Source organism: Mastigoproctus giganteus, chromosome 6 (assembly GCF_048544385.1).
Source record: "Mastigoproctus giganteus isolate SK-2022 chromosome 6, ASM4854438v1, whole genome shotgun sequence".
In the NCBI taxonomy this organism is placed as follows: Eukaryota; Metazoa; Arthropoda; class Arachnida; order Uropygi; family Thelyphonidae; genus Mastigoproctus; species Mastigoproctus giganteus.
This window is the reverse complement of record NC_143580.1, coordinates 119776464-119794924: the sequence shown is the minus strand read 5'-3', so window position 1 is coordinate 119794924 and position 18461 is coordinate 119776464. Positions and strand designations below refer to the sequence as shown.

Sequence of the window (18461 nt, the reverse complement as noted above, 5' to 3'; positions counted from 1 at the left end):
GATTCTCATCAACCGGTGCAATACCACCACTTTGCTTATGGATACTGAAAGTGGTGGAAACCACGTTTAGTCTCCAGAGCAAAGCTCTGGTAAACCCTCCCCCATCTCTTCTATCATGCAGTATTATTGATGTCCATTGAGGTTATGATGTACATCATGGCAAGATCCAATCTTCCTCATTTCTAGGGTACAGCTCTAAAACAGTGTTCAAATGCTGTTTGCTAGATAGTCCACCAGAACAAATGTATTAGTGACTCTCAAGGAGGCTTCCAGAACAGCTAGTGTATAATCTCACTGTCTCTCCTCTACCAGATAGTAACTGGAGGGTGTCCAAGTAGTGTGTATCTGGGGGAGGGGCATTGTAGAAGCTACATTATTTCAAGGAACTGGGTATATTCTTACCATGTGTATGCCACAACCAAAAATTTCATTACTTCATACAGCATGTCTCCCCCCCCACCTTTTCTAAATACGCCATGAATTATCAAACCAATAGAACAAACTTAACTGCAAAAAGATCTAAACCTCCCAAACTCTTCCTCGTTCATTTCACAAATATGTGGTCTCAGTTCTAATCTCAACGATGTCCATTTCCACTTACAGTCTGCGAAATCCCATGTACTTTTTCTGATAGAATCCCAGTTATCAGATGATTCAACCATTGCTCATCTCAGTTGTCCGAATTATTTGCTGTATGATTCCTTTTGCTTCAAAGCTGATACTTGTGCATATCCCTGTTCGATATTCCCTGTCAGAAACTTTGTAATTTGGAATCTTCTCCTTTCGATCGTCTCTGGCTTAAAATCTCTCTATATCATTGTGTCAAATTCATCTGTTGTCTCTACCATTCTCCCAACTCCACTAATCACTTGGAGCTCTTTGACTTCCTCTCTTTACAACTTGACTTTCTCCAGTCCAACTTTCCTAACTGTGAGGTAATTTTACTTGGCGATTTTAATGTTCACAACTGCAGCTGGCTTCCGTTTTCTAGTCACAATGACCTAGCTGGTCGAGATGCTGAGGCTTTTACAATTACTAATGACCTTGCACAGATTGTTCATTTACCTACAAGAATACCGGACAATCCTAACCATACAGCCAACACGCTTGATATTTTTCTCACAAACAACCCTCCTAAGTACACGGTCGAAGTGAGTGGTTCTTTAGGCACCTCAGATCACAACTTGGAGATTGTCTCATCTCCAATGGAGCCTTTATCTCATGGCTATTCCCAACCTTGTGTTGTTTGGCATTATGAGAATGCAAAATGGGATGACCTGCAATATTTCTTTTCTTCTTTTCTTTGGTTGGATTACTCTTTCAACACTTCTGATGTCAACGTTTGCTCAGATCATGACAGTGAAATTATTCTTGTAGAAATGGAATACTTTATTCCACATACCACTTTAAAATCATGTTCTTTATCTAAACCTTGGTTTTACAATAAATGTGCTAAGGCTGTTCAAGAGAAGAACATTGCATATCGTAATTGGCTTGTTTCCAATTCTTCAGTTTCTTTTTCTGCCTGCACCAAAGCTCACTACAACTGTAAAGCAGTTATTTATTAATCAGTCCAAACTAGATTTTGAACAGGCTAAGAGTAGAAAACTTGCTTCTGGTCCTAATGGTAGCCGAGCATTCTGGTCTATTGGCTGCAACTTTTGCCCACCTCTGCTCCCACCTTTGTCAAAACAAGATGGTTCTGTTGTCACTTTGGCCAAGGATAAAGCTGACCTGCTAGCATCCCATTTTTCTTCCAACTCATGTATTAATGATCTTGGTAAAACACCTCCCATTGAATGCCTCCTGTGGTCTTCTGTCAAAAGGATGTCAGAAGGATTTTAACGAATCTTGATACTAAGAAAGCTCCAGGTCCTAATGGTATTCCAGGTCCTCGCTGGTGCCTAGTCTCCAGACTAGGCACCAGCGAGGTGATCTGATAGAGGTGTATAAAGCCTTGAATGGTTTGAGCATGCTCAATGCTGATGGGATTCTTCCTCTTGCTCAGAATAATCACCTGAGAGGGCATAAATTCAAATTGAGGAAAGACAGATGTAGGATAGACGTGAGGAAATTTGCCTTTAGCCAGCGGGTGGTTGGTTGGTGGAACAGACTTCCATCTCTTGTCGTGGAAGTTGATAGCCTAAATAAGTTTAAGGCTCAGCTGGACAGGTATTTTGAACGAACAGAGGGGTGAAGTGGAAGTGGTTATTTTTTATTTATTTATTATTATTTTTTTTGGCTGATGCTGCATAAGCTTGCTTTTCTTGCATCAAATGCCTCTAAGTCGGTAAAGAATAGGAGCAAATGCTTGCTCCTATTCTTTACCGACTTTTTTCACTTTCTTATTCCAAAGGTGTTTTTTCTTCTGCTTGAAAATTTGCTCATATCCAGCCAGTTCCTAAAAAGGGTGACAAATCCCTCCTATCCAATTTTCATCCCATTGCAATTACTTCTACTCTTTCTAAAGTAATGGAGAAATCAATTAACCGCCAACTCTTAAACTACCTAGAAACCTTCTGTCTGATTAACAATCGCCAGTATGGATTCCGTCAGTGTTGATCCACTGGTTAAATTCTGGCTTTTACTCATTTAGGGGCAAGTTCGATGGAAAAGTTTGGTGAAACACAAGCAGTTACTCTTGACATCTCAAAGGCTTTCGATCGTGTTTGGCATAAAGGTCTTCTAAATAAGCTTCCATCTTATGGTTTGCCAACTGTTTTTTGTAATTGGTTATGCAGTTTTCTCTCTGATCGCTCACTGAGGGCGATGGTAGATGGCTCTCTGTCATCTAATTTCTCCAGTAATGCTTGTTTCCCCCAAGGCTTCTTTCCCCCACTCTATTCCTCTCGTATATTAATGACCTTCTTCCATTGACTGGAAATCCTATCCATAGTTTAGCCGATGATAGCACATTGCATTCCACTTGCCATTTTGAGAAATTACTTACTTTGCTCAATCAGCTTCTATTTCTCGAATATCCACTAGCCATATCCTTAAATGCCAATCTCCAGTGGGGCAAAGACAACTTGATTTCAATCCTTCTAAAACTCAGTCTTGTCTTATATAACTATAGAAGGAAGGGGATGAATCAGATTGGTCCACTTGATATAGATGGTTCAACTGTTGATGATCCTCCTCAGGTAGTTAACAAACTAAATGAATATTTTGTATCTACATTCAGACAAGGACATGAATAACAAACTAAATGAATATTTTTATCTACATTCAGGGAGGGGAATGTCAGAGGTGTATTAAACTCTGGCAGTAAGCTAGATAATCTTGTAATTACTGAGAGTAAAGTGGAGGAGAAATTGTTGAAGATAAACATAAGAACGGCATCTGGGGTGGATGGAATCTATCCAGTTATATTAAAGGAGGCAGCAAAGGAAGTAAGCAAATATGCAAATGTGACCCCAATCCACAAAGGAGGATCAAAGGGGAAGACAGGTAATTACAGACCTGTTAGTTTAACGTTTGTTCCGGGGAAATTAATGGAGGTACTGGTTAAAGAAACATTGCAAGATCATCTAGACAAGACTTCAGTTATAGCTCAGACACAGCATGAGTTTGTTAAGGGGAAGTCTTGTCTGACCAATTTGATTGGATACTATGATGTCGTCACAAAGGAACTGGATGCAAAGAATAATTTTGATATCATATATTTGGATCTTAGAAAGGCTTTTGATACTGTTGCACAAATTGGAGCAGTGTGGCATTGGAGGAAAATTGCTGCTATGGATAAAGGGATGGTTGAGTGGGAGAAGACAGAGTGGTAATCAATTGACACTGCTGTTCAAAACTAATGTTATTAGTGGATCCCCCATGGTTCAGTGTTCAGTCCATTGTCGTTTTCTGTATTCATCAATGATATTGATGATGATATATCAGGCTCAACGTCCAAGTTTGCCGATGATACGAAGGTCGGCATGCTTGCTAATGACATTAATGACAGTACACTGCTGCAACAAGATCTAGAAAAATTGAGCAGATGGGCTGAGAGGTGGCAACTAAAGTTTAACATTGACAAATGTAAAGTACTGCATATGGGAAGCAGTAACCCCAGAGTAATGTATCAACTGTGTGGTACTACATTGACAGTGGTAGCGTTTCGAGAGTAGTGTACCTAGAGTAGCGTATTAAGAGCGAAAAGGACATGGGGGTAATTGTGCAGGCAGATATGAAGTTTTCTGAGCAGTGCAGACGGTTTGCAAGAGTAGCTCATGGTGTCTTGTCAATGGAAGTTTTCTAGCAGGGATACGGATGTGATTATCCCCATGTATAAGGCAATGGTCAGACCACACCTTGAGTACTGTATACAGGTATGGAAGCCTCATTTTAAGAAGGATGTAGAGCTGTTGGCATGAGTACAGTAAAGGGCAACAAGATTAGTGAATGGAACAAAGGGTTGCTCTTAGGAAGAAAGGCTTAAGTTTTGCAAATTACAGTGTCTGGAGACTAGGCATCTGTGAGGTGATCTGTTTGAGGTGTTTAAAGCCTTGAATGGTTTGAGCATGCTTAGTGCTGATGGAATTCTTCCTTTTGCTCAGAATAATCGCCTGAGAGGCATAAATCCAAATTGAGGAAAGACAGTTGTAGGATAGATGTGCGGAAGTTTTCCTTTAGCCAGCGGGTGATTGATTGCTGGAAGAAACTCATCTGTCATTGTAGAAAAAAAAAAAAAAGAAAGAAAGAAATTGATAGATTAATCCAATTCAAGGCAGAACTAGACAAAACATTTGGAGCTAGTGGATAGGTGAAATCAGAAGGGCGTGTGGTTTTTTTTTTTTTTTTTTGGCTGATGCTATATAAGCTTGCTTTCTTGCATCATGTGCCCTTGCTAATGCTAATATCTCGCAAAAGGATTCTTCTGCTCATCTTTGGTGACACTCTGATTTCTAGGCAAAATGATATATCTCTTTTGGGGATTACCCTGACTTCTAATCTCTCTTGCTATAACCACATTACAAATATTGCTTCCACTGTATCTATAAAACTTGGTTTTCTCTTTTGCTCTTGGCGTTACTTTTCTTCCAAACAGCTGTTCACTCTGTACAAATCGCAAATCAGCTCTACCATGGAATATTGTTCCCACATCTGGGATGGTGCCCCCAAAACCTCTCTCAGGCTTCTAGATTCCATTCAGAAGAGGACGGTTAGGTTAATCGACTCATCTCTAACAGAGACTCTCCACTCACTGTCTCATAGATGTACTGTTTCTGCTGCATGCCTTTTCTACAGATACTTCTATGGGCACTGTTCTTCTGAATTGGCTTCTATAATTCCCACTCTCTCTTTCAAAACAGTCCGAACACGTCCCACCACCAGCCATTTACTGTCCAACTTCAACTCACAGAACCAACTATTCATCTTTCTCGTTTATTCAATCAAGTGCTGTTTTCTGGAACAACCTTCCTTCACGCGTATTTCCTGAAAATTACAGTCTACAGAAGTTCAAGTCTAATGTCAACAAATATCTTCTTTCGTCTTCTCAACCTCCAACCCAACCACAGTACTAAGTACTATACGTTCTAATAGCTCTTGTGTTTGGGGTTTTCATAAAAAAAAAATAAATAAAAATAACATTTGATTCAATTTTTTTTTTTTTTTTTATTCAGAAAAAAAAAAAAAATTCAGTTTGGATAATTTTGCAACATTTCAACTCCCATTTTCATTCCTATCATTTTTATGTACCATACACCAACATTTTCAAAGGTATCAGGGTTTCAAATAGCAGTTTTTTAAAATGCTTAATGTTTTCAAGAAAATATAAATTTCTTTGAAAGGGGAAGGAAAGCAAAACAAAAAGCTGAAAAAGAACAGCAAACGAACAAAAAAAATGATTTTGAGAAATGTGATCCTAATAATGATTATTATTATTATTATTAGCCATATGGTGCAAGGAAATCTGAGGCTTATGCTGCACCAGCCAAAAAAAAAAAAAAAATCCGAGTTAACCTGAGAAAGAGAGAGAGAGAGAGAGAGAGAGAGAGAGAGAGAGAGAGAGAGAGAGAGAAGCAGAAAGGAATCACCAAGAAAGAGAAGAATGATGATATACAGCTCAGGACCTAGGTTTGTCAAGTCCATACTCACCAGATGTGAGCCTATAGGGTTAAATTCAATCATTTTATAAGGGCAAAAACATTTCCACAAATATTTTTACCCTTTTTATTTCTGGTAATTGTATTGCCGTAAAAAATTTATTTCAGCACAGTGGTTCTTTCTACTCTCTACTCTTACTGCTTGGACTCTACTAGAAAAATTCTGTTATAGATTAATTCCCAGACCACTATTCTGGCTTAGTTCTGCCATTAATCCTGCACACTTCTTCTGTAGTCTTGTACTGGACCTGGCCATTATTCAACTTATGTAGCATAACATAAAATGCACTATAACAAAAACCACATAAAACACTTCAAAGCAGTGCAGTTTTCTCTAAAATACTACCACTTCGGATCACCACAATTAAACAATAATTCTTTCCCTAGGAAAGCAATTAAGGCAGCAAAGGTATTGCCCATGGTTCACATGTAGTTGGCTCCTTAGCTCTAAGTGTTATGCATCAACCAATTTGAAACTAGAATGTAGTTTCTCACTGACTTTTGAAATGTATTTTCAATAATATTTATTTATTTTTTCTGTATTGCTTTCTTGTGATGTGATACATACCTTCCTCAATATTTTATAATGTCATTATAACCATATACAGTAAAATCTGGACTTCTTTAAAATCCAGAACATTTAAAAAAAAAAAAAAATTAAGAAAGTAATATAACACTCATGTCAATAATTGCACTTGTCTTTAAGAATCCATGCAAAAAAAAAAATAAATAAATAAAAAAAATTAAGAAGGTAACAGTTCTCTTTATAAAATGTTTGTAGGACTTCCTTGTCCTTTTATCTGTTTTTGTGGCCAGCAGGATTTAAATTTAAATCCTGCTGTACTTTTAATTCTCACAGCAGTACTCTTATTCTCACAGCAGAACAAACCTTTGCAATGAGTTGCTCTAGTATTGCATTACTTTCAAACAGATGAGCTTGCCAAAAGGTTAATCAGCCATTTGGTTAAAGATGAGACTGATATGACAGCTTCTTTCAGGCGTAATTGATCCCTCCACAGATAGCAGTGGTCTCAAGTGAAGTATTATTATGGACAGAAATGGCACTAGCATTTGTGGCACCTGAGGCAAAACCTTGTAACATAATTCATAAGCTGTAACATACAGCTTATGAACAAAACCTTGTAACATACATAATTCATATTGTATCTTTTACAAGCATTAACACACATATGCAAGGGTTGCGTTCCGCGGAACTATAAGTAAGTCGGAATTTTACATAAGTTGGAATTTCTCTAAATGCTTATGAAATTTTTAAATTTTTGTAATTTTTCCTGCGCATGAGATAAAATTGAATATGATTGAAGCAAATTTGATTGAAGAAAAAAAAGAAATGTTTGACAAACATGTGAATAGAATTATTTATTCATTTTTTTTTTTTTCTCATGCACAGGAAAAATTACAAAAGTGTACAAAATTAAAAATTTCAAAATTATAAAATTACAAAAAGAGAAGAGAAGAGACAGGCATAACATCAGCAAGTTTTACCTTTTGAGTATCGTTGCTAGAATTAGCTCTCCAGTTGATAAGCACACTGCTGCATTAGTTGAGGGCTGTGGAGATTTGGAAGGGATTTTTTCCAACACATCACAAAATTTCTCTGCAGCTGCGGAATTGGCACTTCACCATGCACGTTAATGTTTTGGAAACCAGCGCGATGCTTGAACCTATTAAACAACCATTGCTTGCCACAAACTTGGCTTGAGTTTGCCGTACTTATCCTTAATATCTTCATAAATACTTCTTGCTTTTGCTTGAAATGACCATTGGACTCAGGATCACTTGCTTCTGAATATGATTTTCCATTCATATTATTAATAGCTTTTCCATCTTTGATATAGCACCTGAACGCTGTTTTGTGATCACTGGTGATCTTAAATGCATTGATCCGTAACATGTTCTTTTATACGCACACTGTCCTTTGAAACAGTATTCACTGTTGAGCAGCAAGACCTAATTCCGTGCAACAGATGACAAACTCTGTCCTGCTTCGTAATTCTTAATTAATCATCTTCATTTCTAAATCAATTTTGTTTCGTTTCCTAGCACTGCCAGCACTTGAGCTTTCCATTGATCCTTTTCCCTTCACCATTGTATTAAGTAAATAGGAATGAAGAGAAGTTTCTGATAATTTATTTATGTTTTTTTATACGATTGAAGATTTCAGTGAATGGGACTTCATTTCACCATAATACTGTACCGTAACATAAAAACCCACAGAATTCTAGTTATCGGTATTATTGCAAATGCAATAAGATCAAGTTTACTACCCGTTTATAATAGATTGCACTAACAGAAAAGCCCAATAAACCAGAAAGTGCAAATTGTTTTTATTGTTTTATGGCAGTGACCTCCAGGAATGTGTTTTAGAAAAATACATAAAGGCATTCAAAACTGATTCTTATAAAGGAACATGATAACGATGAAAATGTAGTGCAATTTCCATTATAAAAAATTACCTTTTAGAGAGATAAATAGCTTAGTTATATAGCGAAAATTTCAACTTCTAAGGTCTTGGAACGAATTATCAAAAAAAAAAAAAAAAGTGTTATTGGGTTCACATTACAATATTTTCATGATACCTTCATTTATTCCTACGGGATGCAAAATACGTTTCCACAATTTTTTTTAAGTTTGCACCAGCCAGCAAAAACTTACTTAAAGTCGAATTTCCGTAAGTCAAGTATTACGTAAGCCAGGGAGTGGCTGTATATGCAGTAACGCATCTAGCATTTCGGTTTGCAGGGTTAACCCAGAGAAAAATACTAACAACTTAAAAAAAGGCCTTGCAAATTTACCTGCATCCCCACAGAAAAGCATCTGCACTCTGCAGAACCTTTAAAAGAAAGTATTTAACAAAATAGTTTATTAATAATTCCTCAACAATTCTGCACTCAACGTCATTAAAGGATTATGGATTACTGTACCTATCGCTGTGGTATATTTGTATAATTATAGATGGTGAAAACCTAATAGTACAATAAATAAGAAAAGATATTTTGTATTTTGGGTAAGTAGAAATTTGATATTGAATGTTAAATGTAAAACATTTTATTAACAGTGCGGCGCCTATTTTAGATGGTGCCTGTGGCAAGTGACTCACTTGCATCCCTAGCGCCTTGCATGATTATGGATGCATATATTATGTATATAAATGTATGTTTATATCCTACATGTTGCTCAAGCTTAGAACTTAACTCATGGGAGGAGACCCTTACTACCTCTACCAAAGTTCATTAGATTATTAATTTTGGGTTAACTACAGCTTTGATTAAAAAAGTCTTAAGAATTTCTCTGGTTCAGTGAAATTTTAATCCATACCTCTAACAATGAGAAAAGTACTGAACCCACTATACATCAGCGAGAACTTCATAATGGAAACAATGATAAAAATATGAAAAATTATATTAACAAACAATAAACTTTTAAATAATGTATTAAAAGGAGATTATTATTTACTCAAAGAGCTCTGAAATACCAATACTGAACTATTATTTACATAGTAATATACCTTTTAAGAAATCAAATTCCAAATTCTTCTGTTTCCTTTCTCCATGGCAGTCAGAAACCCAATATAAAAAGATGTCATTGCCAAGCCCAGAAACACTGATAACAAGTGGAGAAGACTGTGTCCCAACAACCATTTTTATTGGTTCTCCAAGCAGTGATTTTCCATTTTTTCCATCTATAATAGTTGTCTGCCATATAATGAACAAAAATATATGCATTCTCAATCAATTTATAAATATAAAAATTTATAAAAATATATGCATTCTCTCAATTTAATCAAATCAAATCAAAGCTTACTGGCCAATATTATTAACCCATTCATGAGTGATTTTTCCAAACATGATGGGCTACCCGTAGTGAGATTTCATTAGGGGTGGTATCAATGGAGTAAGTTTCGTTATTATATTTTGAAGTTTTGTAAAAATGAAAACTTTGTACGTACATGCTTTTAAATATTTTCTTCTTATTTTGACTTGACTGCTATCACTAAAAGTAAAACTGTCAAAAATGAAACTAGAATTAAAAAAAAAAAAATATATATATATATAATATTGGTGTAGATAAATCATAGTTAATCCACAAATTTGAACTATGTAAGTAGTGTAAATGGCATCGTTTTAATTGAATCTCATATTGTGGCTTGCCTTCACAATGAGATAGCAGGTTGTGATCCCGCTATCTCGTTGTGAAGACAAACCACAATATGCCATTTACACTACTTGCGTAGTTTTCAAATTTATGGGTTAACTATGGTGTATCTACACCAATATTATATAGTTAATTACCAAAACCCATAATATGAGATTCAATTAAAACGATGCCATTTACACTACTTACGTAGTTCAAATTTATGGGTATATTTGGTAATTAACTATATAATATTGGTGTATCTACACCGATATTACATAGTTAATTACCAAAACCCATAAGGATTATGCCTAGTGCATTTCGTTTTCAAATATAAATATATATATATATATATATATATATAAACATTACTTTTTTGAAGCAACAGATACATTGACTTTTTCAGATTCTGTAAGTCAAACTCACATAGTTGCTGATAAGGCATGTCCTTGTCCAATCTCACAGCTATTTTTAATGCTGCCATCTATTAAAACTGTGCCTACTATTAGTTGTATATATGAATAAGAGAAGGCAGCATAAACTATAAAAATATCATGAAAATTCACACATAAAAGGATGCAAATTAAGGTATGTACTCCTCAGAGCCCATAGAAAAACCACAAAAAATAGAACACAGGTTGAGATAAGAAAACTTAAGATGTGTAGTATTACTAATTAAATAAATAAATTTCTGTGTATTCTCTAGAAATAAGGCCAGAGGAGCTGAACTATTAAGGACAGCTGAGTTTTTAGTGCTGCAATTCATAATGGCAAATTTGCAACCTCCTTACATGTGGTACACATATCAGCTGCTAACAGATGGGCCACATCTGGCTCTTTAGGGCTGGCAGAGAAAGCCAGAAAAGCCAAGAGAGAGAGATACATACATAAATATGCCTATAACAAATCATGCTATAATAAAGGTCAAGTAAATTAGGATATAAATTATAAATATTTCAATAGTAATATTAAAACTATTACAACAAGTTCCTTTAGCAGATCTTAATTTAATAGACTCCTGTCCTTTAAATAATGTACAGTTCCACTGAACCAGACGTTTTTTGTCCATGAAACCCAGTAACCTAACTCCTTCTGGTAAGTGCTGTATAATAAGTATTACAACAAATTTTTTATATTTCACAGTACAGCACTTTTTTGTAACATTTTAGCAACTTTATCAACTATGCATTTCTTTAGAGTTTACTTAGTTAAGAAAAGGAGGAATTGCCTCTATGATGTCCTGTAGAACACTTCTGTGCTGATATTCTCTGTTGTTGAATTAACTATGCAAATAATTTACATGAATTCCACACACTTGTAGACAAAATTAACGAATCAATGCACCATGGAATTGGAGGCCTGCAGACCCTAAACCTGACCCCAAAATACATCGAATCACCAACCCAAATCTTAGAGTGAGAGAAAACGATAAGTCCATACTTTAAAAACAATTTAAATACTTTGAAATCAGTTTAAACAATAAGTCCATTCTTTAGAGTTTAATGGACAATTGGAATCAGCCTTACCCCCATATAATTCAATAATGCAAGGTTTTACTGTGTAAATAGAAATAAATAGAAACCACGCACATCCCAATTTTATTAAGATACCATAGAATGGCAATGGTTTATAGAGGCAGAATGTATTATTATTTAATCTTGCCACTTTGCTTAGCTTCCTGTTATTATCCACCATATAGATATCATTTAATATTACCTGTTCACCTAATTGAGGCTGGCTGAATCCAGCCCTAACCTTGTCCGCATAAGTCCCCTTTTGTTCTGCAACATTAGATAGAAAAGGCTGTCCTCTTACAATGTCATCTAATAAACTGACATGCACCTCCATCTCCTCTACCCTTGTTTTAAGACGTTCATTGTCAATGACTAATGCTGTTGATATAGTCTCCATGTCAATCCGTATGTCAAGTAAGAAATTAGTTGCAGCTTTAGTCACTTTATTATTTTCACTAGTCATGTAGTCAATGACTTTTTTCTTCAACTTTGTTACAAGCTCAAAAATAGTAGACACGTCAGTGTACCTCTGCCTTTGATCCTGTATGTTAGCAACAATTATTTCACTATCACGCACATTTGTGCCTGTACTACTTCTCCCCGATCCTGAATAAAAACTATCTACATCAGAAACCATATTATCAGGCTGAATATCCGGAAAATCATTTATCTTAACATTTGACAAATCATTTGTCAAATCTGTTCCGGCGTCATCTTCTTCTAGCTGCACCCCGTGTTCAACCATGCAGCCAACTTTAACTACGTTTTCTACACTACCTACCTGAATATGAGAATCAGTATTGCCAGATGTCCCAGGTTTAGTATTCACACTAACAGTACTCATTGCACCACTACCTCCACTACTTAAAACACTACTTGCTTTAATATTTTTCACTTTAGACGATTTCTCAGAAGCCTTCTTTACAGAATCAGTATTGTACAATGTGGGAACTCTGGAAGGAAGTGGGGGAAAAAGCTCCAATCTTCTCTTCCTTCCCCCCCTCATTTACCAAGCTTCTTACTATGAATTCTGCCTTCCATTAATTATAATAGTTGGTTCAAAGCAACAATATTATTAACTGAAGATTAGTTAACTATGCCAAAAACTACAACGTCAATAAGTAAATCTAATCTATCAAGAATTAATGTTACAACACAAGAAAACAGTAGCAACCTTCACGCAACTGCAATAGGTACAGGCCTTGTCACCAGCAGATTACCCTGCGCAAGTAATGTTCTGCCAGTGGTTTTTGCAGCAGTGTGATATAACTGTTGTTGTTATTTGGTTTTTAGGAGCATTAGCAACTAAGGCCATATTGCTCCGGTGGTACAACTCTTCACTTATCTGATATTCACAGATGAAGTACAGTTCACACAAGACGGAATCCAAAACTTTCACAATCAGCATGTATGGGCTGAGGAAAACCCACATGCAATTCTTCCATCACATCACCAACAGCGGTTCAGCCTCAACATCTGGATGGGTGTTTTTGGTGATAAGTTATTTGGGCCTCATGTACTTCCAAACAAACTCACGGTGCAGGCGTATAGAAACTTTCTGGAAAACAACATGCCTGATTTCTTAGATGACACATCACTGATCATTCGTCAACAAGCACACTTCATGCACAATGGCGCTTCCCCACATTTCAGCCACCTAGCCCGCAATTACCTGAATCGAAGGTATCCTGGTCGGTGGATCAACTGCCTGGCCTCCATGCTCACTGATTTAAACCACTAAATTTAAACCACTCTTGTGGGGCCATTTAAAGTCATTGGTGTATCCGACTCCAGAAACTGATGTGGAAACTCTCCGCAATCGAATTGTGGCAGGTTGTGAGACAATACGAAACATGCCAGGAATTGGCATCGTCTTCGCGAGTCCATGAGATGTTGTTGTGAGGCCTGTATTCAGGCAGAAGGTGGACATTTTCAACAATTACTATAAGGTGATGTGAACAGTTAAGTGTCATAGACAGACCCTCAAAACTCAGAAATCAAGCATTTCTGGAACTATGTTGATATAAAATATTTTTATTGTCTACATATGAGGAACTCATTCCTGAAGTTATGCCATGTATTTTTGAGACACCCTGTATAGGTGTGTTGTTGGTACTGGGCTTAATGACACAAGGGCTACTCAGGCCAAATTGTGTTTGTTCATTGTTTATTTACAGGCAACATATAGCTACAGATGTTAAATTATACGCTTCTGTACATATTGGAGCGGTAATGTTTTCCTACAAAGATGTAATGGAAGATCATGTGCTTCGATATAGACTTTGGAATGGAGAAGTATTATATATATTTTAGGAACATCAAAAGTTCTTCTATGTTTGCTTCATTACCTATGAAGTGAGATAAATCATGAGAGATGTTCAATGTGGAGAGAGATTGAAAAGTGTTAGAGCAGATGGTAGAATGTAATGTAAGACAATCAACCAGAAAATATGGACCATAAGTTGTGTGAGATAGGATGAACACCGAGGTAGGTTTTCTCCCAATAGTAAGAAGAGATGTATGATGAGTGTGTCCAATTCTAAGTCTTGCCAATACCACTTCCTCTCATCTGTTTCAATGGAAGCCAGAGAGCCACAGCTTTGGTTCTTGCTTTATCTGGTAAAGTTTATTGTTTGGTGTTACTTTTCCAGATATGTGACCAGTTGTCGTAGCATGCTTTACGAATGATAGGCTTATAGTCTCTGTAAGGAACCTGAGGATGTTGTGAGAGATTGGGTTGAGGATGTTTAGCGGCAATGTCAGCACTTTCATTTCATGGAATTCCAGAATGACCAGGTATCCAGCAAAAACTGATCGACTGATTGGACACGTAGGAGATTAACTGGGAATGAATGTATTTCAATATAGGATGGGAAGATGAGACATTCTTCCTTATGGCAAACATAGCACTGAGGGAGTCTGTGTAAGGTTAGGTTAGGTTGTGTAAATTATGGCAGGTGAGATTGATAGCTCAATAATTTTACTAAGTGCAAAATTGATAGCATATAATTTAGCAGTGAAGATGGTGCAGGCTAATGGTAGTGAGTCTGTAGCAGTAAACGAAGGAAAAACTGTAGCAACACCTACCGCACTGGCAGTTTTCGATCCGTCAGTATAGATTTTACAGGCATGGGAATTCAGAGTAGCATGAGCTGAGTGCAACTGCCTGATACTGCAAGGAGGTATGACATTTTTCCCCCACTGAAGAAAAACTGATCGTAAGAGGCAGAAACGTATGTCCAAGGCAGAACAGGAGCAGTTGTGTCCTGAAAAATATCACTTAAATCAATATTCCAATTCTGAATAAGCTCTTTAATCCTGAGTGAAGCAGGTCTACTTTAATTTGGTTTGCTCTCATAGAAAAAATTCCATTGAGTATTATAAAGATACTCCTAACTGGGGTGCGATGGAAGACTGGATTTTAGCAGCGTATTGGAGCAGCAATGTTTTCCTACGAAGATGTAATGGATGTACACTTCGATATAAGATTGATATCATACCTTTATTATAGAAAATCTTGACCCAACACATCAAACTAATCTGATTAATATAGTTTTAACACATTTTGACAATTGTCTTCTCTTTCTGGTCTACCAATGCTAATAGGTTTAGTTTGGGATAAGTGGATGTATATCGGCTGCACTTGGCTCTTCCTTGGTGGCAGCTGGCAAACTATGTGAACTGAAGACATGTTTAGTTTTTTATATAATATCATATCATTCAATATCCTTTCAATATTCAATATTTGGAATCCCCTCATTTTGATCTTCTCTGGCTTAAAATCTCTCTCTACCACATTCTGTAAAATGAAAGTAATTTTACAGAATGTGATAGAGAGAGATTTTAAGCCAGAGAAGATCAAAATGAGGGGATTCCAAATTATGAAGTCTCTGACAGGGAATATTGAACAGGGATATGCACAAGTATCAGCTTTGAAGCGAAAGGAATCATACAGCAAATAATTCAGAAAACAAGATGAGTTTTCTGAATACTATATATATATATATACTATCAGATAAAACTATATTTAAAATATGTGCATAACACCGTGTATATATGGCATTTGATGACATTTCCTTTATGTGAGCTTGAAGGCCATTATATTAGCCAGACATATTTGCATTACCTTTTAATGGTAATGCAACAATGTCTGGTACAGCCAACTATATTTTATTTTCATTAAGATCACATTCTTTTAAAATATTTTGTAAATAATTTTTTAAAGCTACACACCTGTCGATTTCTCTATATTTAAAATAGTTAGTAGTCTTTCTGGTACACGTGATTACAAGAAAGAATCTTGTAATTTCGAAAATGTAAAAGTACATTAATTTTATAATTTAGAAATTATAAAAGTACACTAATTTCACTTTTGTTGTTCTTTTCCTTCACTACCTACATATCTGATTATAATTAAGCACTGCTCCATTACATTAATGTCTTGTGTACTATCTATTTGTACACTAAAAATACCAGTCTTTTACTTAACTTCTGAATTATGATTTTGTATTTCTTTACAAATAATTAGCATTATTTTATTAATAGTATTTTTTACTCCGAACGGTTACCAATTTACCTCTGCCTCTACTTTCAGAATTGTTAGACCATCTTATTTGAGATTTTTCAGTAATTTTTTCTAGATAACTTTTAAGTAACTCATCATATTTAGCTATTGCTAGTAGCTAGTAGTATTTAGCTGTTGTGATTTAAACAAAGTATTTTGTAGTGTATGTATGTATTATGTATGGTATACAGTATAACTATTCCCAGTGAACAAATTTTGTGACTGGTTTTAATAACTTTAAAGTAAGTTACGATAAAGGATTACAATATTTCTAATAGGCATAAAACTGCTGTAGTTTCTTATTTTTGGGTAAAAAAAAAAATGTCATGATATACAGAAGATTTCATTAATAAAGATTTAGAAGACCTAAAATGAGATAAGGAAAAACAGATTAATACTATTAAACTGATAGATATAATTTACTTAACTGATAGATATAGTTTACTTAACTGATAGATGTAATTTTAGAGGAAAGAAATGAAGGTGCTTATATTCTAAATGACACCAAAATAAGGAATAAAGGAAATATTTGAGTTAGTTTCACTTATAGCTAAATACAAAGAGTTTCATGCCTATTAGAAATATCATGATCCTTTATCATAAATTACTTTAAAGTTATTAAAACCAGTCACAAAATCTGTTCACTGGGAATAGTTATAAACTACAAAATGCTTTGTTTAAATCAACAGAATATGATAACTACTGTCTTGATATTTTATCATTATCGGGCATATATAAATCAAAATAAAATTTAATTTCATTAAAAGGAAATTTTTTATTTTTAAAATCTCTTTGGTTTGGCTGTACAGGGTAATATAATAAAAAGTCGATTTTTCAGTTTGTGATGAATTAGGATTTGGAGTGACAAACTTATTTCAAACTGCATAATAAGTGTCATTAACTTCACTAATCAAACAGCTTCACTATTAATAGCCACTAATAGCTTCACTATTAATTTCACTTTTGTTGTTCTTTTCTAAAATTTCATGTTCTTCAAATTTCTCTAAATTATCTTCAATGATTTCCTCATTATATTGTTTTTCATCGTATATTTTTTGGCTTTTTTCTGAATCCCTTCTTATATTATTATTTTCAGTATTTTCTTCATATTCATTGCATTCTAGTACACTAATAAAGTTTTCTTTATTAGTGCAGTAGAAGTGGAGTAGAAGTAGATTCATCTATGATTTAAATTTTTTTTAAATAAAAATCATTAAGATTCAGATTAAGATTATTAGCTTAATCATTAAGATACTAATTTTTTTCCTTTTAATTTCCCTTTTTTCATGGCCTGATTTAACTCTTTTTGTTATTTATCTTTTCTAATTTCTTGGTGTTGGTCAATCATCCAGCAGAAAATAAAACTTGATACTTTAATTCTATATTTATATTATTATTATTTAATTAATTTTAATAGTTTGTTTGTTTGTTTGTTATTTGGTTTTTAGGAGCATTAGCAACTAAGGCCATATTGCTCCGGGGATATGCGGTGGTCATTCCTTGACCTTTCCGCATCCTCCGTATTTGGTGGTCACGGGCTCGAACTCCGGTCTAAATCAAGAAGCGTGTGCTACGCACTGCTGCTCCTGCCCACCTGGCTACGGAGGCGCCAATTTTAATAGTGTTCATTAATGCAATAACAGAATCTGGATTTACATACCACAATTCTGACTCAATATTGATGTTTTTTTTAAATTTTATTAAATATTCCAACAGTACACACTAATAAATATTCAAAATGCAGTATAGAAGGAGAGGTCACTTTACCTACATACATTCTTTTAATAATTTTACAAGTACACGTTGTAAGGTTACATTTTTTAGTTGGTAATGTACGAGGTATTTGCAAATTATTGCATGTTAAATAAGTCACCTTCAATAGTTAAATAATTCACCTTCAATAGTTACATCCTCTAAACTATGGGAGTTTGGTTTTAGGTACTTACATTGTTTCAAGTCCCTCCTGTGCATATAAAAAAATAATACAACACAATAACATCACTAAGTTATGTTTCAGTCGTGAAGAACTGCGAGCAATAGTCTGTGCTTTCAGCAGATACACATAACAACACGAACTGTCACAAGTTGTTGTTTGGTTTTTAGGAGCATTAGCAACTAAGGCCATAT

At 35.1% G+C, this 18461-nt stretch overlaps 1 protein-coding gene across 1 annotated transcript in view; it reads right to left on the bottom strand.

The window, feature by feature from the left end:
- The window catches only part of LOC150084537 (uncharacterized), a 260732-nt gene that overhangs the window by 82752 nt on the left and 159519 nt on the right, over positions 1 to 18461 (bottom strand). The window contains exon 10 of the mRNA XM_090375300.1: positions 9631 to 9817. Within this exon, the coding sequence (XP_090231426.1) occupies positions 9631 to 9817 (187 nt within the window). The remainder of the gene's footprint in view (positions 1 to 9630; positions 9818 to 18461) is intronic.